Below are 26,571 nucleotides of genomic sequence, written 5' to 3'. Positions count from 1 at the left end.
ACTGTTTTCTACCTCAGATTCCCTTTCTACAGATGCCGGAAGTACTTTTGTTCAAAGTACCTTGGGATTGTCAACAGAGGAAACAAGTGCCAGTCCTTTCACAACTGAGTTTACCTCAGATTTCAGTACAGACTCTGTTAGTACAACAGCTTTCTCAACAGATGGTAAAAGAACTGTAAGTGAAACCGAACTCACACCCAAGTTGGGAACAACTTCACTCCTTTCAACCAGTGTCACAGAAGATATTGAGAGTACAATTTCAGTAACAACCCAAGGAGCAACAACTGTCTTGTCTACAGATGGAATGACTTCAGACTTTACATCCAGTAATATCAAAACAACTGTACAAACCACTGCAGAGTCCGTGTTGGAAACAACACAGATATCTACCTCGATAAACGATGGAAGTACTTTGGCTCAAAGTACTGTGGGATTTTCAACAGAGGAAACAAGTATTGGGCTCTTGACAACTGAGTTTACATCAGATTCCAGCACGAATTCTATTAGGACAACTGTTATGTCAACAGAGGGGGAAAGAACTGTAAGTGAAACAGAACTCACTACCAAGGTTGGAACAACTTCTCCGCTTTCAACAGGAGTCACAGAAGTTATTGAGAGTACAATTTCAACAACACAAAGAGCAACCCAAGGCTCGACAGCTGCCTTATCTACAGAAGAACTCACCTCTGACTTTACATCCAGTGATATCAAAACAACCGTACAAACGACTGAAGAGAAAGAGTTGCAGACAACACAGTTTTCAACCTCAGATTCCCTTTCTACAGATGCCGGAAGTACGTTCGTTCAAAGTACATTAGATTTGTCAACAGAGGAAACAAGTATTACGCCCTTTACAACTGAGTTTACATCAGATTCCAGTACAGACTCCATGAGGACAACGTTTCCGTCAACTGAAGGGGAAAGAATGTCAAGTGAAACTGAAGTCACTACCGAGGTTGGAACAACTTCAGTGATTTCAACAGATTCTAGCACAGACTTTGTAAGGACGACCTTTCTGTCAACAGAGGGAGAAAGCACGGTAGGTGAAACCAAACTTAGTACCGAGATTGGAACAACTAATTTGATGACAAGTCAAAATGTGACATTAGATGAGACAACTGAAGGGACTGTTACAGATGGAATCAAAACGACTATGTCGACTATTGGCAGTTCAACTTCACTGCTTTCAACAGGAGTCACACAAGATATTGAAAGTACAATTACAGCTACAACCCAAGGTGCAACAACTGCCTTATCCACAGAGGGACTGACTACCGACTATACATCTAGGAATATCAAAACAACTGTACAAACTACTGAAGAGAAAATGTTGGAGACAACACAATTTTCTACCTCAGATTTTCTTTCTACAGATGTCGCAAGTACTTTTGTTCAAAGTACCGTGGGATTGTCAACAGAGGAAACAACTGTCAGGCCCTTCTCAACTGAGTTCACCTCGGAGGCAAGCACAAACTCTGTGACATTTCCTGATGTCACTACTGTTGCCACCTCAGCCAGTTTCACAATGGACATGGACAACACTACAGATGTCACTCCCCTGACAAAGGAAGGATCAACTACTGAAATGCCTTCAACCCAAGTTGCTATAACATCCCCTGCAGAAACTACTGATGTTGTCACATTTGGCACAACAGTTGGCACGAAGGATGGAACAACAACTGAAATAGATACCACCCAAGGTGGTTCACCATCAACTGTTGTAACCACTGATTTCACTACAGATCAAGAATCAACTGCTGAAATGACTACTGCACAAGCTACTGTAACATCCCCTGCTGAAACAACTGATATTGGCACAACAGTTGGCACAACAGAAGAAACAACCACTAAATTAGACGCCACCCAAGATGGTTTTTCATCTACTGTTGAAACCACTGATGTTGGTACAACAATTGGCACCACTACACTGACTACATCTCAAAGTGATTTAACGTCTGCTGCAGAAACCACTGATGTTGGCGCAACAACTGGCAGAACGGAAGAAACAACCACTGGAATAGACACCACTAAAGATGGTTTACCATCACCTGCTGAAACCACTGTTCTCACAACAAGTCAAACAGCGGAAAGTTCAACTACTGAAATGATTACTACTAAAGTCGGTTTAACATCCCCTGCTGAAACCACTGATATTGGCACAACAGATCGCACAACGGAAGAATCAACCACCGAAATAGACACCACCAAAGATGGTTTTTCATCTACTGCTGAAACCACTGATGTTAGTACAGCAATCGGCACCACTAAACTGACTACAACCCAAAGTGATTTAACGTCTGCTGCTGAGACTACTGATGTTGGTACAACAGTAGCCACAACAGAAGAAACAACCACTGAAATAGAAACCACCCAATTTGGTTTAACGTCCCCTGCTGAAACCACTGATATTGGCACAACAGTTCGCACAACAGAAGAAGCAACCACTGAAATAGGCACAACCCAAGATGGTTTTTCATCTACTGCTGAAAGCACTGTTGTCACAACAGGTCAAAAAAAAGAAGGTTCAACAACTGAAATGATTTCCACTGAAGGTGGTTTAACATCCCCTACTGAAACTACCGATATTAGAACAACAGTCGGCACAACAGAAGAAACAACCACTGCAATAGATACCACCGAAGATGTTTTACTATCAACTGCTGAAACCACTGATGTCACAACAGGTCAAACAAAGGAAGGTTCAACGACTGAAATGATTACCACTGAAGGCGATTTAACATCCCCTGCTGAAACCACTAATATTGGCACTACAGTTGGCACAACGGAAGAATCAACCACCGAAATAGACACCACCAAAGATGGCTTTTCATCTACTGCCGAAACCACTGATGTTAGAACAGCAATCGGCACCACTAAACTGACTACAACCCAAAGTGATTTAACGTCTGCTGCTGAGACTACTGATGTTGGCACAACAGTAGCCATAACAGAAGAAACAACCACTGAAATAGAAACCACCCAATTTGGTTTAACGTCCCCTGCTGAAACCACTGATATTGGCACAACAGTTCGCACAACAGAAGAAGCAACCACTGAAATAGGCACAACCCAAGATGGTTTTTCATCTACTGCTGAAAGCACTGTTGTCACAACAGGTCAAACAAAAGAAGGTTCAACAACTGAAATGATTTCCACTGAAGGTGGATTAACATCCCCTACTGAAACTACTGATATTAGAACAACAGTCGGCACAACAGAAGAAACAACCACTGCAATAGACACCACCGAAGATATTTTACTATCAACTGCTGAAACCACTGATGTCACAACAGGTCAAACAAAGGAAGGTTCAACGACTGAAATGATTACCACTGAAGGCAGTTTAACATCCCCTGCTGAAACCACTAATATTGGCACTACAGTTGGCACAACGGAAGAAACAACCACTGGAATAGACACCACTAAAGATGGTTTACCATCACCTGCTGAAACCACTGTTCTCACAACAGGTCAAACAGTGGAAGGTTCAACTACTGAAATGATTACTACTAAAGTCGGTTTAACATCCCCTGCTGAAACCACTAATATTGGCACAACAGTTCGCACAACAGGAGAAACAACCACTGAAATAGACACCACCAAAGATGGTTTTTCATCTACTGCTGAAAGTACTGTTGTCACAACAGGTCAAACAGTGGAAGGTTCAACTACTGAAATGATTACCACTAAAGTCGGTCTAACATCCCCTGCTGAAACCACTAATATCGGCACAACAGATCGCACAACAGAAGAAACAACCACCAAAATAGACACCACTGAAGATGGTTTTTCATCTACTGTTGAAAGCACTGATGTTGTTACAACAATTGGCACCACTAAACTGACTACATCCCAAAGTGATTTAACGTCTGCTGCTGAAACAACTGATAATGGCACAACAGGTCAAACAAAGGAAGGTTCAACTACTGAAATGATTACCACTAAAGCTGGTTTAACGTCCCGTGCTAAAACTACTGATATTGGCACAACAGTTGGCACATCAGAAGAAACAACCACCGAAATAGGCACCACCCAAGATGGTTTTTCATCTACTGCTGAAACCACTGATGTTGGGACAACAATTGGTACCACTAAGCTGACTACAACCCAAAGTGCTTTAACGTCTGCTGCTCAAACCACCAATGGTGGCACAACAGTTGGCACAACAGAAGAAACAACCACTGCAATAGACACCACCGAAGATGATTTACCATCAACTGCTGAAACCACTGATGTCACAGCAGGTCAAACAAAGGAAGGTCCAACTACTGAAATAATTACCACTAAAGGTGGCTTAACATCCCCTGCTGAGACCACTAATATTGGCACAACAGTTGGCACAACAGAAGAAATGACCACTGGAATAGACACCACCCAAGCTGGTTTTTCATCTCCTGCTAAAACCACTGATGTCCGTACAACAATTAACACCACTAAACTGACTACAACCCAAAGTGATTTGACCTCTGGTGCTGAAACCACTGATGTTAGCACAACAGTTGGCACAACAAAAGAAACAACCACTAAAATTGATACCAGCCCAACTGGTTTACCATCTTCTGCTGGAACCACTGATGTTGATACAACAGTTGGAATCACTAAAGTGACTACAACCCAGAGTGGTTCAACGTCTGCTGTTGAAACCACTGATGTTGGCACAACGGAAGAAACAACCACTGAAATACATACCACCCAAGCTGAAACCACTGATGTCACAACAGGTCAAACAAAGGAAGGTTCAACCACTGATATAATTACCACCCAAGGGGGTTTAACATCTGCAGCTGGGACCACTGATGTTAGTACAACAGTTGGCACAACAATTGGCACAAAGGAAGAAACCACAATTAAAATAGACACCACCCAGGCTGGTTTACCATCTACTGCTAAAACCGCTGATGTAGGCACAACAGGTGGCACAACAGAAGGAACCACGACCAGAATAGATACTACCCAAGCTGGTGTACCATCTACTGCTGAAACCACAGCAGGTCAAACAATGGAAGGATCCACTACTGAATTGATTACCACTAAAGATGGTTTAACATCCCCAGCTGAAACTACCGATGTTGGTACAACATTTGGTACCACGAAGCTGACTTCAACCCAGAGTGATTCAACGACTGCTGCTGAAACCACTGATGTAGGTACAACAGGTGGCACAACAGAAGGAACCTCAACCAAAATAGATACTACCCAAGCTGATGTACCATCTACTGCTGAAACCACTGATGTTACAACAGATCAAACAATGAAGGGATCCACTACTGAAATGATTACCACAAAAGGTGGTTTAACATCCCCAGCTGAAACTACTGATGTTGGTACAACATTTGGCACCACTAAGCTGACTTCAACCCAAAGTGGTTCAACGTCTGCTGCTGAAACCACCGATGTAGGCACAACAGAAGGATCCACAACCGAAATAGATACTACCCAAGCTGGTGTACCATCTACTGCACAAACTACTGATGTCACAACAGGTCAAACAAAGGAAGGGTCAACTACTAAAGTGATTACTACCCAAGGGGGTTTAACATCTGCTGCTGGAACCACTAATGTTGGTACAACAGTTGGCACCACTAAACTGACTACAACCCAAAGTGGTTCAACGTCTGCAGTTGAAACTACTGATTTTGGCACAACAGTTGGCACAGCGGAAGAAACAACCACATCCAAAATAGATACAACCCAAACTGATGTACCATCTACTGCTGAAACCACCGATGTCACAACGGGTCAAAGGAAGCAAGGATCAACTACTGAAATGATTACCACTATAGATGGTTTAACATCCCCAGCTGAAACTACTGATGTTGGTACAACAGTTGGCACCACTAAGGTGACTACAACCCAAAGTGGTTCAACCATTGCTGCTGAAACCACTGATGTAGGCACAACAGAAGGAACCACAACCAAAATAAATACTACCCAAGCTGGTATACCATCTACTGCTGAGACTTCTGATGTCACAACAGGTCAAACAAAGGAAGGATCAACTACTAAAGTGAGTACTACCCAAGGGAGCTTAACATCTGCTGCTGGAACCACTAATGTTGGTACAGGAGTTGGCACCACTAAATTGACTACAACCCGAAGTGGTTCAACATCTGCTGTTGAAACAACTGATGTTGGTACAACAGTTGGCACAACAGAAGAAACAACCACTGAAATAGATACCACCCAATCTGGTTTACCATCTACTGCTGAAACCAGTGAGGAAACAACAGGTGGCACAACAGAAGGAACCACAACCAAAGTAGACACTACCCAAGGTGGTGTACCATCTACTGCTGAAACCACTGATGTCACAACAGGTCAGACGAAGGAAGGATCAACTACTGAAATGCCTACCACTACTGGCGGTTTAACATCCCCAGTTGAAACTACTGATATTGGCACAACAGTTGGTACCACTAAGCTGACTACAACACGAAGTGGTTCAACATCTGCTGCTGAAACCACTGATGTTGGCACAACAGGTGGCACAAAGGAAGGAACAACCTCCAAAATGACCACAACCCGAGTTAGTTCAACATCTGCTGTTGAAACCACTGATGTAGGCACAACCGTTGGCTCAACGAAAGGAGCAACTACAGAAATAGATACCACCCAAGTCGGTTTGATATCAACTACTGAAACAACTGCTGTAGGCACAACAGTTGGCACAACAGAAAGAACAACAACCAAAATAGATACTACCCAAGCTGGTGTACCATCTACCGCTGAAACCACTGATGTAACAACAGGTCAAACAAAGCAAAGATCAACTTCTAAAATGACTACCACACAGAGTGGCTCAATGTCTCCTGCTGAAACCACTGATGTTGCGACAACAGTTGAGAATACAGAGGAAACAACACCTGTGATGACCACAAATCAGGTTGATGTAACAACTTCACCTGCATTAACCACTGATGTTGTCACAACAAATGTGAAGAAAGGATCAACCTCCAAACTGACAACCACTGAAGCTCATTCTACTTCTACTACTGAAACTACTAATGTTGCCACAACAGCAGCTGTGCCAAAAGAGTCAACTACCCAAATAACTACCACCCAACCTGGTTCAACTTCTGCAGCAGAAACAACAATTGTTTTCACAAGTGTTGATACAACAGAGGAATTAACTGCTAAGATGACGACCACTGTCGTTGCTTTAACTTCTGCTGCTGAAACCACTGATGTAACTACAGCTATTGTAAAAGAGAGATCTACCACCAAAACGACTCCCATCCAAGCTGGTTCAACTTCTGCTGCTGAAACTACAGGTGCTGCCACAACAGATATGATAAAGGAACAGTCAACTACCAAAATGACAACCACTGAAACCATCTCGACTTCTGTTCCTTTATCCACTGATGTTGTCACAACAGGAAGTACGGATGAGGAATCAACCACCAAAATGACAACGACTCAGGCTGTCTCAACTTCTGCACCTGAAACCACAAATGCTCTTTCAACAGTTGAGATAAAAGACCAATCAACTACAGAAATGACTCCTACCCAAGCTGGTTCAACATCTGCTGCTGAAACCACTGTTGTTGGCACGACACCTACTATGCCAAAAGGATCTACCATGCAGATGATGACCACCAAAGGTGCTTCTACTTCTGCTGTTGAGACTACTAATGTTGTCACAACAGCTAATATGAAGGAAGCATCAACAACCAAAATGACTACAACCGTAGCGGGTTTAACTTCTGCTGCTGGAACCACTGATATTGTCACAACAGATGAACTAAGGGTAGAAACAACTACAAAATTAACTACAACCCAAGCTGCTTCTACTTCTGCTGTTGAGACTACTAATGCTGTAACAACAGTTGATATGAAGGAAGAATCAACCACAAAAATGACTACAACCATAGCTGGTTTAACTTCTGCTGCTGAAACCACTGATATTGTCACAACAGATGAAGTAAGGGCAGAAACAACTACGAAATTGACTACAACTCAAGCTGCTTCTACTTCTGCTGTTGAGACTACTAATGCTGTAACAACAGTTGATATGAAGGAAGAATCAACCACAAAAATGACTACAACCATAGCTGGTTTAACTTCTGCTGCTGAAACCACTGATATTGTCACAACAGATGAAGTAAGGGCAGAAACAACTACGAAAATGACTACAACCCAAGCTGCTTCTACTTCTGCCGTTGAGACTACTAATGCTGTAACAACAGTTGATATGAAGGAAGAATCAACCACCAAAATGACTACAACCATAGCTGGTTTAACTTCTACTGCTGAAACCACTGATATTGTCACAACAGATGAACTAAGGGCAGAAACAACTACAAAATTGACCACAACCCAAGCTGCTTCTACTTCTGCTGTTGAGACTACTAATGCTGTAACAACAGCTGATGTGAAGGAAGAATCAACAACCAAAATGACAACCACTGGAGCCGCCTTATCTTCTGCCGCTGGAACCACTGACATTGTGGCAACAGCTAGTACAAAAGAAGAGTCAACCACCAGAATGACTACCACCCAAGCTGGTTTAACTTCAGCTACTGAAACCACTAGTAGTGTTGTGACTACAGATGGGCTTAAGGATGAAACAACTACCAAAATGACTACCACCGCAGCTGGTTCAACTTCTGTGGCTGAAACCACCGAAACTGTCACAACAGCTGGTATGAAGGAAGACACAACCACCAAAATGACTACCACACAAGCCATTCTAACGTCTACTGCTGATACAGTGACAACAGACAGGGTTGCTTCAAGTATGGAGCCAGTTACTACAGAGAGTACAACATCACAAACTACGTCAACTCCTGCATTCCTAGGTAAGCTTTACTAACAAATTTTTTGTCATGATTTTTTTTGATTGAGGATTTGCTTTCAGTATATTATGGATCCTGAATAGATAATTTGTAGTCACGATAGTGACTAGCTGTTTGATGACCCTTCCATATTCTATGTATGGAATATGCAGTTGATGGAATGAATGATTCTTTGTCGTGTCCATAAAATTTGCTCATGTATTATTCCCGGGACATTGTATTAGTATTTATCCATCACTTGTAATTACATGAATGGTATTCAAGTTTTGATTGTTTCCTTTATAATATCGTCATCTTACTCTACTTGCCACCCAGGGGAAACTGCCCATGTCTATGGAGATCCGCACTTCTTGACCTTTGACAAAAGATCATATGACTTTCAAGGGAAGTGCCAGTACCTCTTCACCTCAGATTGCCTTGCAAGTACGCCGCAATTCCAAGTGGTCATTGACAATAGCGAATCACCAAATGCCCCACAGTATGCCCAGGTTGCAGGACTGCAGATGACCGTTGATGGTGTGGTGAGGAAAAAAACAACAACTTATCAATCACTTTTTGTGAAGCCATGCTTTCCATTCTCAAGACCTTTTACTGTTGAGGAAAGAAAATGTATGTAAATAGTGCAAGTGTCAATCACAATGATTTATTTGGGTATCAGCTTTCAAATGAGCACTGAAAACTGGTCAAGCCAGTAGGCCCTACTGCAGGTTGCAAAGCTACCCCATGGCTATAACTTTGCTGAGAAGAGGGGAAAAAAATCAGCAAAGCTTCATACAACCCATCTTGAAATGAAAAAAAAAAAATAAAGATCATGAGATAAATATTAAAACATTCCAGGAAATTTTTACCACCTTTCTCTCATTCAGAGAGCAGCATTGTAACAACTTGTTTATATAAAAAGATATGAGATGACTTTAATCATGCCTTTTAATATTCAAAGAATATTCCTTGTTATGCAGCAAGTGCAGTCATAGGACATCCATTTGTTTTTATTTTTCTCTATCTGATGGTGGATTTACTTTTATAAAGTCTGTTTCAAAATGGCACTGGCTCTGTTTTTGCAGTCAAACTCTTCAAATCTAATCATTCCTGTATTCCATTTATTGCGTAAGGTCATATCTCTCCAAGGAGCTTCTGTGCTGATAGATGACATCAGCGTGGTTCTTCCAGCTCAACCGGTTGCTGGTGTCACCGTTAGAAGTGTTGGCGGCCTCATAGTAAGTCCACTTTTGGACACATGTTCTCTGACTTTCAAGAGCAGCCTTTTTGGCGCTAGCTCATTTTTTTTTTTTTTTTTTATTGTTGTTGTTATCGTTGTTGTTGACGATTTGTACTTAACTGCCAAGCATTATAGGGAATTCAGTCTTTACGCATTAATTGCTCCTGTGTGAAATGATAATGTTGGATCTTGCCAGGATTGAGAACAGGCCACTGAATATCATATGAAAATTGGCATTACTCAAGAATTAATATTTGGCAGGCTGGACAGGAATAGCTAGTTATTTTGCTGTTTGCTTTCATTGTAGTCACAACTTCTCAAGAAGATGACCGGATATTATGTAATAAGAATGCAACCAGACCAAATGATTTTATATAAAACTTTGCAATCTTATCTGTTGCCATGTCTAATTTGCAATTCTTTAAAATCTTTTGGTCCCTCTTTAAAATCTTTTGTTCCCTAGATACTAGAGAGATTGAAAAAGAGAAAAAACCCTCTTATAAGTGTGGTGTTATTATTGTACTTAATTATCTTTACAGGCAATAGTAACAAACTTTGGCGTACAGCTGCAGTGGGGAGTTACATCGTCTCTGACTATGGTGTTGAATTCCACCTTCTCGGAGCTCATGTGCGGCTTGGCGGGAGACTATGATGGCGATCCGAATGATGATACGCGTTCGTCGACGGGGGTTGTGGTGAGAATTGATGGATTAATGAGCATTTTATACCAGTCTTGTGACTTTTAGAATGCTTGTACTGTGTAATGAGTCGGTTTGTAAGACATCTGGTAGATAACAATAAAAACTAAGATCACTTGGGGGGGGGGGGGGGATTGGCAGCCAGGGTCACCCACTCACTCACTCCATAAATTTTTGCATAATGTACGAGATGTTGTGCACTGGACACTGAAGCAGCTTAAGGCCCGGTCCCACTGCACTTATGGATGCAAAGAGGATGTAAAACGTAAAAAAAAAAATCTTGCCATCCGTTGGAAAACGCTAGGCATCCACTGTATACTCATCGCATACGTGTTTCATACGCTATATCCATCGAGCATCCGTCCACTGAACGGATGAACTTTCCGCCGTGTACGATGTATGAAAATCCGCGACATACGAGCAACAAACGTTGTATGTCCGTTATCATCCCTTAAATGTCCGCTGTATCCTCTCTGCTTCCTCTGGGCATCCTCGCAACTCACATCTGCTGCAGCTCAAAACGGAAAGAGGGAGGAAAGATATGGTACATGGAACGTCTATACATCGTTAATTGCACGGAAATAGATAGGATGTAAGCGTATGCATCTCGTATATAAAGTATTCAGAACGGACAAAGCGTTTGTTTCCGTTAGGCGTACGTGATGCATCCGCTCTGCATCCGCTCTTTCCGCTAAGCATCCATTTGGCAATTATCTCCAGTAACCCCTTCGGAGCTGTCATCCACTTCCATCCGCTTTCATCCGCTAGGCCTCCGATGAACATCCATTTAACATCACTGCTACATACTACCCACGTCCGTTCTGTTTTAGCCAATTTTCGCCAATTTTGTCAATTTCTGGAGCGGATGAAAGTGGATGGAGCCATCCCCGAAATTTTGCTCGTCCGCTGTGTCCTTTCTGCATACGTTTTGTGTCCATCAGCCAGTGGGACCGGGATTTTAGGGATCCGTAAGTAGAGGCATGCAGTAACATGGCAATGCTGGTATAGCAGTGAAATGCATCCAGAGAGTTGTGAGCCCACCCAGGGCCAGAATTCCTAAAATTTTAGGAATATGTGCCTCCCCGGGCCCTTACCACTAGAGTTTTCAGTAGAAGTTGCCCCCCCCCCCATATCAGATTTAGTTGGCCAGGAATGAGTGCCTTCTTTCATGCTGAGTGCCTCCCCCAAAATGTGAAGAGCTACAATGTATCTATATTTGATATGAGATCAGTGGTTGCTATGTTGATATATCCTCCATCTATCTTTACCGAACATCATCAGTTTGTACTGCTTGCCTCGCAATCATGGTTTAAATACATGTATATTACAAATATTTTTGTCCCCACCGAACGAGTTCGAGCCAGGGGACTATGAAACGGGCTCCGTACGTGTGTGTGTCTGTGTGTCCGTCCGTCCGTCCGTCTGTGCGTCCGTGTGTGATCAAAATGTTCAATTTGCTACTTCTCTGTCATTTATGAGCCAATTTTGATTCTGTTTGCTTTATATGATAGCACTACATGGGAGCTTTGAAACTTCTACACAGAATTTCAGTTGTGACCTTTGACCTTGACCTTTGACCTACATTGTACATTTTGCTTCAAAATGCTACTCCTTCGCCATTTCTAACCCGATTTTGATTCCGTTTGCTTTATGTGATGGCACTAGGTGAGGGCTTCAAAACTTCTAAACACAGAATTTTGACCTTTGACCTTTTTGACCTTTGACCTTGATTTTTGACCTATATTGTACATTGGCTACAAAATGCTACTCCTTCGCCATTTCTAACCTGATTTCGATTCCGTTTGCTTTATGTGATGGCACTAGGTGAGGGCTTCAAAACTTGTACACAGAATTTTGACATTTGACTTCTTTGACCTTTGACCTTGATTTTTTTACCTGTATTGTACATTTTGCTACAAAATGCTACTCCTTCGCCATTTGTAACCCGATTTCAATTCCGTTTGCTTTAAGTGATGGCACTACATGTAGGTGAGGGCTTCAAAACTTTTACACAGAATTTTGACCTTTGACTTCTTTGACCTCTGACCTTGATTTTTGATGTGTATTATACATTTTGCTACCAAATGCTACTCCTTCGCCATTTCTAACCCGATTTCAATTCTGTTTGCTTTATGTGATGGCACTAGGTGAGGGCTTCAAAACTTCTACACAGAATTTTGACCTTTGACTTCTTTGACCTTTGACCTTGATCTTTTTACCTATATTGTACATTTTGCTACTAAATGCTACTTCCGGCGGGGACATATATTACGCACCGCGTAATTTCTACTTTTCCTTGTTATACATGTAAATGCATCTACATTGTATCTACTGTATAGTATATACATCTATACTTATTAATATTTTGTTATGCCCTCTATGTGCAATGCAGGCATCTGTCATGCAATTTACTACCAGCTATGTTGAGAATCCAGCCTCTTGTCCACCCTACATCATGCCGTCAGACACACCATGTGCTGCGCTTAACGCATCAGACGCTTCTGCAGCCACTGCAATGTGCAACATCCTCGTAAACAGTTCTGGTGAGTTGCCATTATGGGCTCATTCCTCCATTGCATGATATGGTGCCCCTGCTGGAATTGAGGGCAAATTTAGAAGCACCTTTTCATAACTTTTGTCATTTTTGAATGACTTCCTCTCAGTGTACAGCTGTGTTTCTCAACTTTATATCATATTTGTCACCTTCCTGCTGTGAAACAGATAAAAGAGGTTGATTGTGCATTTTAGATGGTACATATGAGGTTGAAATATCATGTATCTTTTACAATCATTTACAAGCATTTATGAAAGCAACAAAACACGGCAAAATGACCTGATCTCATCGGGAAGAGCCATTCATCTTTTGCTACAATTATGGCAGGACCCTTTTCGGAGTGCGCACAGCATGTTTCGTGGCTGTCCACCTTCTACGAAAGTTGTCTTTACGATGCATGCGCCACCTACCCCCAGACTGGGACTGTGTGTGATGTCATCACCACGGCAGCCAGAGAGTGCGGTATACGTGGATATGCCGTTGTGGGATGGCGAACTGCAGAATTTTGCCGTAAGTAATTGCCATGTCTACTGTACTAGCCATGGTGCAAAGGCCTAAAAGATTTGTGATATTTGTCAACTATAGGATGTATTTGTGACTTCGCAAATACAATATATATTTCTCAAACATACAAATCTGCAAGCACCTTTATTTGTGATTGAGTACCACTACAGGAGGAAGAGGTGTAATTATCATTTCTTTATTATCCCAAAATAGAACGACATTGTATTTGTTTTACAGGCAACATATATTATTTGTATTTTGAGTGGTTGATTTTGCAAATATCATGTAGACGACATTATTACAGCATTACTGTGAAAATACAATCACTACAATATTCAATGGCTTTTGCAGTATGTGGTCCTGATTCGCTGATAGATGTATGCTGTGTGCATTTGTTGACGTTTAGATGAATAAGAACTATTTTTGCAAAGCAGAAACAGCTCTGCTTTTAACATCGACTCATCTGCCGTGTATGTTTGGATACACTATAATATTTCAGTCGTTGAATGCGGAGCCAATGCCACGTACAGCTACACGGGGCCATCGTGCCCAGAGTCTTGCTACAGCGTGCGGGAGCCCTCTGCGTCGCTGGAATGCCCCGATGTCTCCAGCGCCGAAGGTTGCTTCTGCGATCCCGGATACGTTCTCGAGGGAACTCAATGTGTTCAGGAAGAATCATGTGGATGTGTCTATGATGGCTTCTATCACATGGTAAGAGTGATTTGCTGTCTCACCCTCCACTTGTTGTAGGCAGTGATTGAATAAAACTGATGGAATAAAACATCTCAATCACATACATGAGCCCATTTTTGAAGACAAGCTTCAGAACATATGTCATTGCCCAGCTCAAAACCCACAAAATAATAGGCCAAAATAACTTTGTACTTTCTACATAGTTTCATAGAGTAATCTCAAAGCTTTAAAATGACATATAACTTGTTAAAATTTTGACCATCCCAAACCATTCAAAATGTGACTGAAATATGAGAGAGTTTCAGCATGCAAGTTCAAGAAAAGGGAGAAAAGAAGATTTAAAGATTAGGGTCACTCAGGCGTGCTGTGTAGAAAGTATCAATGAAACCCCAATGGAAACAGCACTTGTCCGAAAAAAAAAAGAAGAAGTTGAATTAGTCCACACAAACTTACATTACATCAAATTGGTTTTGTTAAGTTTGACAATAGGTAAGAGGAAAGACTCCCAGTTAAGACAAACTCAAAATTCTGGGTCGCTCAACCAAAATGACATATTTCGGTCTATCCATTTGGTGCATCACTTTCATGCAACTTGCCATCAGGGGCAGCAGTTGTACAGCACACTCACAACTCAGTGGTATAACTTCTGAAAATAATCACATCTAGCAGGCATATACATGTACATGTACATTATCTGGACATGTCAATGTGTCTGCTACAAAGCCAGCTGCAACATTAAGTGGGTAATGCTGCAAGAGGAAGTAGGCAACCTCAGATAGTACTGTACTGATATTGTACATCAGTGTATGTCAAATGCAACCTGACTTCAGTTTATTTGCACTGATATTAGATAAGTGGTCAAGATTATGTTAAATACCTCTCCTGTTTGTAGACAATTCATTTCGAGGAGATTTGTGCTGATATTGGAAAAAGAGCTAGCAATGTTTGCTTCAGATTGAATATGATATTGTTAGTTCAGTCTGATTACAAGAGAACCAAATGATTATGTAATAAGAGAAATCCCATCATTTGTACAGAGTGGCGAGACCTGGCTGACTTCTGACTGTGGTCAGCAGTGCACCTGCAGCTCTGGCGGGGCAGTCAGTTGTGTTGCCCTCTCCTGCAGCGAGTTCTCGGTCTGTGAGATCAGGGACAACGCTTACGGCTGCTTCTGTCGCGAAGGCTATGAAGGGGATGGCATCACATGTCTGAGTGAGTTGATAGATACTGTACCTTTTTGGCAATTCAATGACTGTTATGTTCTTTAGATGTGTGGTCACCTTTTTTGCAAGCTGTGTCTCCCTGAGAAAAAGAATATGAAGCGTCTTTAATGTTCTGTGTCATCATGCGTATATCTACAACACGCTTGATTGAATTGGATCATCTGGACTCATACTGAACTATGAAATGTGACATGGACCGGCTAGATTTCATACGTACCCATCTATATGTACTTCGCTGTGATTAATGATATTGAGCCCAGATGCAGTCATCTTTCTTGTTAGTCTGATGAACTTGAATACACTAGGACCATGCCTCTTACACTTGCTAGCTAGGCGTCTTCCAGATGAAAGAGCTAGGCCATAACTTTGATTCTGAGGTGTACACTGTATGCTGCACAAATTGCTCCATGTTGTATCTCATAAAGTTGCTGTGGCTGTTAATAATAATATGTATAATTCATATTTTTTTATTTATAATTTTTATGAGTTGGGACCAAACCATGAATCACTTTACATGTAATGAGAAGCAGCTTAAACTCAATTCTCTAACAAGCAGGAAGCCGGTGCAGATCGTAAAGTAATGGACTTACATGTACATGTGAAAATTTGGAGGAATTGCAAATGAGTCTGGCACATGTATTTTGTACAAGTTGTAATTTGATTCAATGCTGCTTCAAAAATGCCTTTTTCTCAGCAAGCAGTGCCTCCGCTGTCATTTCTATGGTTTTTGGAATAAACATTTATTTTAATGGAATGTCCTCACCTTTAGTGCCTTAATTCATTAGGTTCCATCTATAAACCTTTCACTGATGTAAGATATGCAGTAAAATTTGGAGATAACAATCTATAATGATGACAAGGCAATGATTTCTGTCGCATGATTCTCCCAGGGACTTAACGAGTTATCATAGTACTGTCACCATTTTTCCTGTGCAGAGCAATGCCAGGAGAACTTTTTCCGCTGCCCCGAAGGAACCTGTATCCCAGACTTCTACGTCTGTGACGCGTATCCGGGCGACTGCCTCAATGACTACGACGACTCCGAGGAGCTCTGCTGTGGTATGACTGTCTTTTGTGACGAAACAAAATTAAACATAGTGAAATGAAATGAAACAAAACAAAATGAAATTCATATCCCACATTGAGGACATTGTAAACAATACATTGTACGACATATCACAACATTTTTTCATAATTACGAGATAATGTGTGTAATTACAAATGTTGAGGAGACTGCTAAGAAGCAGTGCTTGTAAAATGAAGAATCCAATGGACTTATAAACAAATATGTTTAAGAATTTCGAAAGAAAAAGCAAAGTGCTAACGAAAACAGTATATGCATTAAGTAAGGGCTTGATTATCGGCCCTTTTTCTGAGTATTGTACACGTATATGCCGAATATTTTGCAAGGTTTTTATTTTCGTGAATTTCGTGAGTCGGGTGCTATTCGCGAAATTAAAGATACGCGAAAATATTGACTCTGATCCCGATGTGGATGTAAATACCAGTGTACATTTCTCTGTTCAGTACAAGACTCCAGATCACAAATTTAAGCACTTGCGAAATCGTCAGGAATTCCCAGTTCATAAAAGTTTAGACATGCGAAATATATGGCGTATACAGTATAAGGTTAGTACGTTGTAGTATGGGATTATGTACAGGGTAATATACAGTACAATTGTATGTCCCAAAAAAAAATTACAATTAAATTTTTGCATTGATAACACCCAATATGATCAAACTGTCTAAATGCTACTTCAGGGCCTTAAGATATAAAATCTTACTATAGCTCTATTTTGCAGAAAACCCCATTCAGTTTGGTTAAACGGTCACAGACAAATATGGAATATTGTAAAGTATGTCATGAGTCTGATTCTTCCAAGTTTAGCACTTCGATGCTTTTGTGTGTGAATACAATAGACAGAACTTGGAGGGAAGAGATTCTTGACATCCTCTACAAAATTCCTAATTTCTCTTTAACCACTGAAGCAAATGGAATGGGTTTTCTGTAAGACGTGGGCAAGTTATAGTTTCATACCCTGAATTTGTATTTGGATTGATTCACTATTTTTAAAGATATCTTTGCGGAGGGTCCCTTTGTAATTCTTTTTGGGACATGCGGTATATTTTAAAAATTTTAGTTAAACAAGAATATGATAGGAATATATGTTTTTGAAAATATTACAAGAAAACATCAGTTGAAATACACAGAAGTTTAACTACAGCATTAACCAATTATTTATACCTCTCAAGAAACATTTGTTTAAAGCTTATATTTCATGCTACTAAAGCTTCTTGCTTGTTTTAGTGAATACAGTATATGGGAGTTGAAGAGCATTTAGATTTTTCCAGGCACTCGAAAGGCATGGCTGATGCCTAAAAGTATTTTGCAAGCATTTCTCAATCGACATAATAATTCGGTGTTAATCCTTGCTGACTACTCCACATTCCCATCCACAGTAATGTTTCGCAAATAGATATTGAAGTTTTATGTATGCCATTGAGTCTGACATCCTTTAAAGTTGAGATTCCATTCCCACCTCTCATTCGGCTGCAGATATTCGTAATGTGTCGGCCTTCTGCCCCAAGCTTGATTTCTTCCGCTGCCCTGATGGTTTCTACATCCCCAACTCGTACCTCTGCGATGGCTACCCGTACGATTGCCTGGATAACTTTGACGAATCTTCCGAACTCTGTGCAGGTGCAGTTTGAATCACTCTTCTGTTGTTGTTGTTGTTGTTGTTGTTGTTGTTGTTGTTGTTGTTGTTGTTGTTGTTGTTGTTGTTGTTGTTGTTGTTGTTGTTGTTGTTGTTGTTGTTGTTGTTGTTGTTGTTGTTGTTGTTGTTGTTGTTGTTGTTGTTGTTGTTGTGGTTGTTCCATGACATTTCCTTGTAAATAGTTACACAAATCCAGTGTTTCTGTCGTATAGGCCTCGCTAACATTAAGTTGGCCTGTCAAATATTTGTGTCTACACTTGCTCTACTGTTTAGGCTTTGTCTCTATTCTGCTGCATTTTTCCCCCAACAGCCTTCTTCCATAAGCCCTTATCAAAATGTCATGTAATATCATTCAGACTGTATGGGCCAGGGAATACATTTTGGGTTATAATGTCAGCTCTCTAGCATGCAAAGTACAATATTACCAATAATTCATTTGGAAAAGGAGAAATATAGTATCCTGTTCACGACAACCTGACTGTGATATGGTATGAACTCCCATTTTTGCTTGTCTTCTCTTTGACCAGATGCCTGCATCAGCCCAGACATTTCCCCTCCGCTGATCATTACCCCTTACCAGACTTTCTATCGCAGTGGGTCATCGGTCACCTTCCTCTGCGACCAAGGATATCAGTTGATAGGTTCAGAGAATAGTACCTGTGTGAACAGCTCCTTCTCTCCACCTCCCCCAGCGTGCTTTGGTAAGTGTCTTGTAATATACACATTATTTTGCCCCCTGCTTCTCCAACTTTTTGTCTTTTTGAGTTTACAAAGTCATGTTATGTGCGTCATTTCAAAGGTATTCAGCCAAAGACATTTTGCAACATAAATAGATAGAAGTTATCATGATCAAATGGTATACGTACATCTTTTCACACAAGTTGTACATATTTTATTTGTATTGTTCCAATGTTTCATGTATAATTCTTGTAATTCTTTGTAAATGCTTTTTATTGGAATGTGGAAATAAATGAAATGAAATGAAATGAAATGAAAATGAAATATGTGTGAGTGAAGAAGAGCATGGAAACAATTAACCAGTTCAGGATGAGTCCCAGGTAAACTTGGGCAAGTGCGTATGGGAAATGTGTTTTGTAGCAAAACCAGCCCATCCTCAATGGGTTAAAAAGTGAAAAAAAAAAAAAACGGTACTAAAAACTGGTATTGGAGTCTTTTAATGCACTCATGCAAACTTTCTTTGCAAAATGAAGTTTGTATAGCCTCAGAAAAGAATTCAGTTATCCGTTTTTAAAAATTTTTAATTTTACTTTCTGTCTATTGAAGTGGGCGGGGTCATTCCCATGTTCCCATTGAAGTTTTCTTTTATATGTGTCTTTTTTTTTTGCCATACGTATGCTAAGTAGGTTTCATCCTAATACTTTTCTCAGAGATTAGAAGACTGCATGTCCAAGGTGGAATATTATACAGTTGAAATATAAGAAATGGATGATATGTAAACATGCTTGTCTTGCACAAAATGAATCACGACCAGACCTTTCATCGTTCAAATGGGAAGAATCAATTTCATGTCATTGTAATGTATTGTGGGCCTCAGTCTCATTTACTTTTAATATATAATAGGCTCTGAAGACCTTTTTTCCCTTTCCCTCTTTTTAGCCTGTATGCAATAATAAGCTGTATTGAAACTGTATCAGCGTGTATTTTCCAGTTCAATCTTTGGTGTTAAATGAAGTACCAAACTAGGTCAGTATACAAAAAAAAAATGTATCTATATTTGCCTACTTTGTACAGTGTTAGTCTCACTTAATTGGGCCAAAACAAAAAGAATAGGCCCTATTAACTCTTAACCCGTTGAGGACGAGTCCCGAGTATACTCGGGCAGGTGTCTATGAGAAATGCGTGTTGTAGCAAAATCAAACCGTCCTCAACGGGTTAACGTGCCATGGTCGCCGAATGGCGACCTTAGTCCTGACGTGCCATGGTCGCCGATGTGCGACTAAGAACAGCGAGAAAAGCATTGATCATTTAAGTTCTTGTGATACCGTAATGTGTTACACCAAGCAACTGCCAATGATATGTACTGGTAGCTGAGTAGCATAGCCATCGTTTCCACTAAAAATATCAGCATGCTTACATTGGAAAATTTTGAGTAAATACACGATTTTTCAGCTAGATGTATTTTTTTCACATCGGGAAAATCCTCAGCGGGCGCACCCTCTGCGAGATGTGTATGGATCAAAAGTCTCATAGGTAAACCACGCGTGTGTATGCTATTGACTCAGCATGTATTGTCTATGCGGTTCCACTCGCATTGTTCCGCTTGGACGCTGTCCTGCGGGAAGCTGCTTTGATTTTGTCCCTCAAAGAGGGTCAGCTTTCGTTCGTCGGTCAAGTCTTTTATCCTTTTGTTTTGATGAACGTCACTAATCGTCCCCATCCTAGCATAGGGATTGCGCGCGGACAAAGGCCTGCCGATTTCAATAGAGTACGCCCGCCTGCGGTCCGCGTAGACAAAAGGAGGATTAGCAGGTTCTTCCTTCTCAGGTGGATAAAAGACACTATTCCAGGGCCCGGGACAATTACTTTAGTTTCAAATACAGGACCTGGGACTAAAGGACTCAGATTTGGGAATGAATTACTGAGGCAGAAAGAGAAATTGATAAGACAAAATAAACTGCTAGTATCTTTAGAATCATACAATTCTAGAAGGCAATTTTGTTATCATTTGAAAGAGGAGATGTTGCTCTAAAACTTTCTCACAGAGTCAAGGGAGCGTTCCATGGAAGAAAAAACACGACTGACTCTATTTTTCCATACTACACAAAAATTTCTAATAATTTTTTTGATGTATCAAATATTTCTGCAATATTTCAGATTCAGATAGATATTGTGGCAAACTGACTGCATGACAGGAAAGAGCAAACATTTCTTTATATATGTTGTGTAGAACTCAATTCAAAACAGTCAATAGTTTCAGAGATATGGCGGTTTTAAATTTCATTGTCAGTCCAGTTTCGAAACGTTCTGGCGTTAGGTAAAAACCTCTGGCACGTTAGGGGTTTTGGGCCTGGCACATTAAGAGTTAAGTCTTTATGTGCCACGTTCGCACGTCCAACTCAGTCGACGGCGTGCCAACTTTGCATATTCTACTCAAACGCACAAACCCGCCCAAACCGATCGATAAATCGCCTTATGCCGCGGCCGTACAATGAAAGCCTTTTTAATAGTGCTTTTGTTCCTTTCACATACCGCTTGCATTCTATGTGGTTGATTGACTATCAAGCGGCGTTCGCAACTAGATTCGCTTGTAAATTCTTAGTTTCTGTCACTGTCTTATGTGCAAAAGTAATGCCTTTACAGTAATGTAGCTACTGGTCATTCGAAAGAAAAAAATAAACATACATTTGTCACACAATTTATATCATAGCAAAGCTTGGCATTTTCTCTACAACCTTGCTCACTTTATGTCAGGCTTATCAGAAATCTTTAAGATTGGAAAAACATAATTCTTTCTCAAAGCATGACTCCCTTGGTGTCTCAGAATAACATGGCACACCAGGGGTTTACACCATGGCACATGAAGAGTTAATGTGCAATGTCATGATACCTCTTACACAATGCATATTTGTAAATTTTGACATCATTTCTCTCCTCACAGCAACATGCGCTCTCCCTGCGGCACCAAACAATGGCGGCCTGAACAGAACTGTCAGCAGCCCAGTGTTTAGCCACAACGAAATCATTGGCTTCTTCTGCAATGCGGGCTACCAGATGAACCCTGAGGGCGCCGTTCTCAGATGCGACGACGGTACTACCATTGGCACAGTACCAACTTGTACAGGTAATCATGACCAGCTAATGCTAAAAGAATATACAGTACATCGTGTATATATATATGAATTCACGAATGTGTGCACAATTTCAAATATTCCACGAACGTGGCTTAATCGCTGTCTGCCATGTTTATTTCCCCCGTTTCAGACATCGACGAGTGCCTGAGTTCACCGTGTCAGAACAATGGAACGTGCTTCAACGAGGTCAATCAGTTCCGGTGCCAGTGTGTGTCGGGCTGGACGGGCATGATGTGTGAGCAAGGTAAATCTAGACACAGTTCTGTCAGAATTTCTCCACCATTATGCCTGCCAACAGATATATAATGGTAAAAATGGCTGTGGTGTTGCATGGGTAGAATTTGTCACATGATTTCTTGGCGCCTCTCATTAATTTTAAGAACAGTAAGTGCTCGATCCATAATGAAAATGTGATTTTTCTCTTTTTTATGTCAGACTTTATGCCTGACTTTGTAGTCAACCTTTTTTTTTGTGCATTTGTCGTGATCATAATTATGATAAATACATTCAAACAAAGTCACTTTTTTTTTTTTTGAAGATGTTTTTAGTTGATATAGGTCAAAGTTCAGGTACTCTTTCCTCCACCTACATTTGTTTTGTTTTGGGGTTTTTTTTTCACCAGGTATGCCAAGTGAGAATGTAATATGAAATTGTTATGTTTATGTGATACAAACCACATATGAAAGATTGAATTACCAGTGAAAGGCATTCACACCTTGTACCTATGCACAGTTTTCATAAGGAGAAGTCGGCCTGTGGGTGTGTGGGAGTAGAGTTGCACATGTCTTGAAATACAACAGCTGTTGCCCTATACAAGTGACTGATAATAATAATGATGATAATAATTAGCATTTTTACCACGCTTAACACATAGTTTCTAAGCGCCTTACATATATCATAATTGTATCATCATAACTAATGAAAACAAATTACATCTCCTCTTCTTTTTAGATATCAATGAGTGCCTGAACGACACCCTGAACAACTGCAGCCCCAATGCCCTTTGCACCAACCTCAACGGCAGCTTTGCGTGCGGATGTAACGATGGCTTCACCGGCAATGGCATTACCTGCATAGGTAAATTTACTCATCAACGATTGTACTTTAGCACTCGAAGACCGTGTGCTTGTGATCTGCAAGTCACTGTGTGACTATGTGGCACTCGCATCATTTCTACATTTCCTGTCCCACCATTTTACGACCTATCTTGAGGGCAAGTTTAGTGATTTAAATGGCAAGAACTAGCCCAAGTCCCATCAAGGTTTTGTTTTGTTTTATTTGTTATTTCAAGTAATGTGGGAACTAGGAGGGGTGGGGGCTTGACCTATCTGTTAAAGAGATGCCCAGCATGTCACCATGTAATTGTGGCCATCATGTACATTAGTAAATATGTGGTTCTAGATAAATGTTTGGAAAAAAATGAGGCAAAATAGAAAGGAAAGAAAAAAAAAGTTTGACAGTGGTTAGATGTGTCTTGGGTCCAATTATGCTTTAAACTGCAGGCAGCTTTAAACTCCAGGTTGCAAGAGCATGAGCAAAAATATTCAAATGATAGAGTGAAGGATGTCATTGAAAATGTGGAGGATGGTGGCATATTACCTGTACACATTATGCTGTTCCCAAATCTTCAGGAAATATGACCTGTGGACTTTGATGAGCTTTTCACTCCTATTTTGATTTTTTTTTTGTTTTGTTCATCCCTGTTTTTTTGCAATTCTTGCTTTTGTCAATTCAAAACTGAAATAGGTTAATAATTGCAATGAAGCCGAGAGGGGCAAAATGACTCTTTTAAAAAGTAGTGAAGTTGTAGCGTGTATTCTTCCCTTGCAAACAGAAAGAATTGATCTAGGTATGTCATGTCCAGTTTTTCCTGTAGCTATCGACTTTTCCAGTACTTCACTGTATACTTAACTCTCGCCTTGATTTAGACTGTGAATAATGTGTACAAGGCTGTGGGCTTTTCTTTGCCAATCAACACTGAAGGCACACAAAGGGTTAAACTTATGTCATCAGGGAGGAGGTCTAGAACCAAAGCCTGACTTCAATCTTTGCCTCTGTCTCTGTGCCAGAAATCATCCTGTTCCCGTACTCAGAGTCCAATGGGGACAGCGAGTTGTCTGCCACATCGGAGACGGCAGCGCCCGATGGTTCCAGGAACCCTTCGCAGGAGGAGATCTCCCCGACGATCCGTCCCCCGACGGGATTCCCCTTCGGTGACACCTTTTACTACAGTCTTTACGTGAGTACCATGCAGGCAGTCTAGATCGGATTCCGCGTCCCATGTTCCCTAGGCAAGGGGTGTTAAACAGAATGATTGAAACTACAGAAGCACTCAGAAAGCACTTGCGACCTCCACGAAGCAGCTTATTGAACCCATATACCAACAATGGCCCTATTCCCCAATGAAAACAGAGAACCCTTTTTAGTAACCCTACCTTTAATAGCTTCTTGCTGCGCCTTGAGCTTGCACTAAGTGCGTGTATGCACACCTCAAATATATTGGACATGCAGCCTGAATTCCCTCGTTCGTTTGCCCTATTTCCCAATAGTAGAGAATCCTGCAAGAATCCTTTGAAAATTCCAACAAAACTTCTCAATCCGTAGTCTTCAAATCCTCTTCTCCCTTTCCTATGAAACTGCACCTCCTAACTCTCTCCTATTTCAATCACTTTAATTTTTGAATTGGTTATATAGGATGATCCAATTTTTATTAGCTTACTTTGATATCATTTGAAAGCTTAGAGCTTACTTAATTTAAACTATGTAGAATAGTAGAAACTCATTTTGTCCTCCTTTTTGTGGGTTTTGAACTGGGCGGTTACGTTTGGTTTGAATAGGATAGAGCTGTCCTGATGAAGAGCTTGCGGCTGAGTGGATAAGTCCATGGATTTTCCAGATACATTTGATTATGCAAAATTTCATTCTCTTCCCCCCAGTTCATGGACAATGGCCTCATAGTCTTCATCAATGAGAATGACGAGAAGTACGGGTTCCCCAACCCGTATCCCAACGGGTTTTCCAACAGCACCACTGTCCCTCTCATTGCCCCGTTCTGGGCCGACGTTGACATCAGCCAGAACAGGGGAGAGGTTTACTATCAGGTAACTAGAAAAGCTCTCGGAGATTGAGAGCAAACCTCTGCCAAGCAGCAGCTCATTTCCACCCATATACACATTTATGCTGAATGTCGCCCCATTTCCCGATGACGACAGAACCCTTTTAATGTCTCTACCTTCTGTGGCCCAAGTACACACTCGTTGCGCATGATATACAATGCACTCCCATTATGACAAAAACGCTCATAATGAATGGATAATGAATGTGGTTGCAACGAAATTAAAATGCAGGTCACAAAATTATTGTCTCTTTGTTTTGTATTGTTTATTTGTTCGGTTATAACGAAATTTCAATATAACCAAAGAAAACTGCCGGTCCCGTGGACTTAGATCGTTATAACAGGAGTCCACTGTACACCTCCCTACTTGCCATTGATGAAGAATCCTTCAAAAATAAAAAAATAAAATTCCTTGATCCAGACGGTGGTCCAGATCACTACCAAAATTTAATTGTCTGTTCCATGTGTTATTTTTAACTCTTTCTGTAAGTTTCATCCAAATTCAAAACCTTTTGGATTAGGCAGAGATGTAACATCCTTAGTGGACAAAAATAATCACATGAAGATAAAGAGTGCCTTGTTCCTGTACAGTTTATGTAATTTCTTTCTTGAAATGAAATTTGTTTTTATGAGCTTTTTTGATATAATTATGCATCCATTATACAAATTTACAGGAACAGTAAGATGAATTGTCATAATGAATTCACAATACATTATTTCACAAATATGCATGACATTGTGGTGATCTTGTACTTTTGGCAGTGCTTCAGTGCTGATTGATGACAACATTTCCATTCAAATTGTGACTTGTGTGTAAAGAAATTAATTGCAGTACATATCCTAGGGATGCATGGTCATTTTCCTCTACTTACTTAGGCCTGGGTTGACATTATAGATATCCAATTGAAAAAAATTTAAAAGGTGTGTTTGATGCCACTATCAAACTTGCTCAGAACACTTGGGGTCTGCTCCAACTGGCTGTCATGCTGTTAGTAATCCTACGCATGATTATGAGAGTTTTGTTGTTTGTTTGTTTGTTTTTAAACAAACAATAACAGGTGTATGAGTTTTTGGAAAGCAACACAGCCAATGAAACAGCCGTTCTCGTAGATGCTAACGAGAGGATCCAAGCCTTTGACTCCGACTTCTCCAGCTTCAACGCCACCTGGATGCTGGTGATCACGTGGAGCAACCTGCCGTCGTTCATCTCTAGCAACGTGAGTCGGAAAAAGGTTTTAACA

General features: G+C 40.7%; 1 protein-coding gene across 1 annotated transcript in view; it reads left to right on the top strand.

Moving 5' to 3' along the window:
• LOC139712022 (uncharacterized) overlaps positions 1 to 26,571 on the top strand; it is a 79,184-nt gene that overhangs the window by 9,266 nt on the left and 43,347 nt on the right. Inside the window, exons 6-25 of the mRNA XM_071623861.1 lie at positions 1,374 to 3,116; positions 3,783 to 6,620; positions 7,377 to 7,601; positions 8,277 to 8,798; positions 9,111 to 9,316; positions 9,908 to 10,012; positions 10,554 to 10,709; positions 13,105 to 13,255; positions 13,594 to 13,776; positions 14,270 to 14,481; positions 15,501 to 15,675; positions 16,623 to 16,745; positions 18,244 to 18,387; positions 18,931 to 19,104; positions 22,023 to 22,205; positions 22,346 to 22,459; positions 23,167 to 23,292; positions 24,285 to 24,454; positions 25,152 to 25,316; positions 26,389 to 26,547. Of these exons, the coding sequence (XP_071479962.1) occupies positions 1,374 to 3,116; positions 3,783 to 6,620; positions 7,377 to 7,601; positions 8,277 to 8,798; positions 9,111 to 9,316; positions 9,908 to 10,012; positions 10,554 to 10,709; positions 13,105 to 13,255; positions 13,594 to 13,776; positions 14,270 to 14,481; positions 15,501 to 15,675; positions 16,623 to 16,745; positions 18,244 to 18,387; positions 18,931 to 19,104; positions 22,023 to 22,205; positions 22,346 to 22,459; positions 23,167 to 23,292; positions 24,285 to 24,454; positions 25,152 to 25,316; positions 26,389 to 26,547 (7,874 nt within the window). The remainder of the gene's footprint in view (positions 1 to 1,373; positions 3,117 to 3,782; positions 6,621 to 7,376; positions 7,602 to 8,276; positions 8,799 to 9,110; positions 9,317 to 9,907; positions 10,013 to 10,553; positions 10,710 to 13,104; positions 13,256 to 13,593; positions 13,777 to 14,269; positions 14,482 to 15,500; positions 15,676 to 16,622; positions 16,746 to 18,243; positions 18,388 to 18,930; positions 19,105 to 22,022; positions 22,206 to 22,345; positions 22,460 to 23,166; positions 23,293 to 24,284; positions 24,455 to 25,151; positions 25,317 to 26,388; positions 26,548 to 26,571) is intronic.

The sequence above is a fragment of the Diadema antillarum genome, unplaced genomic scaffold, assembly GCF_040938485.1.
Source record: "Diadema antillarum isolate AM-2024a unplaced genomic scaffold, OU_Dant_1.0 seq00001751_RagTag, whole genome shotgun sequence".
Taxonomy (NCBI): Eukaryota; Metazoa; Echinodermata; class Echinoidea; order Diadematoida; family Diadematidae; genus Diadema; species Diadema antillarum.
This window is presented reverse-complemented; position numbering and strand designations above follow the sequence as displayed.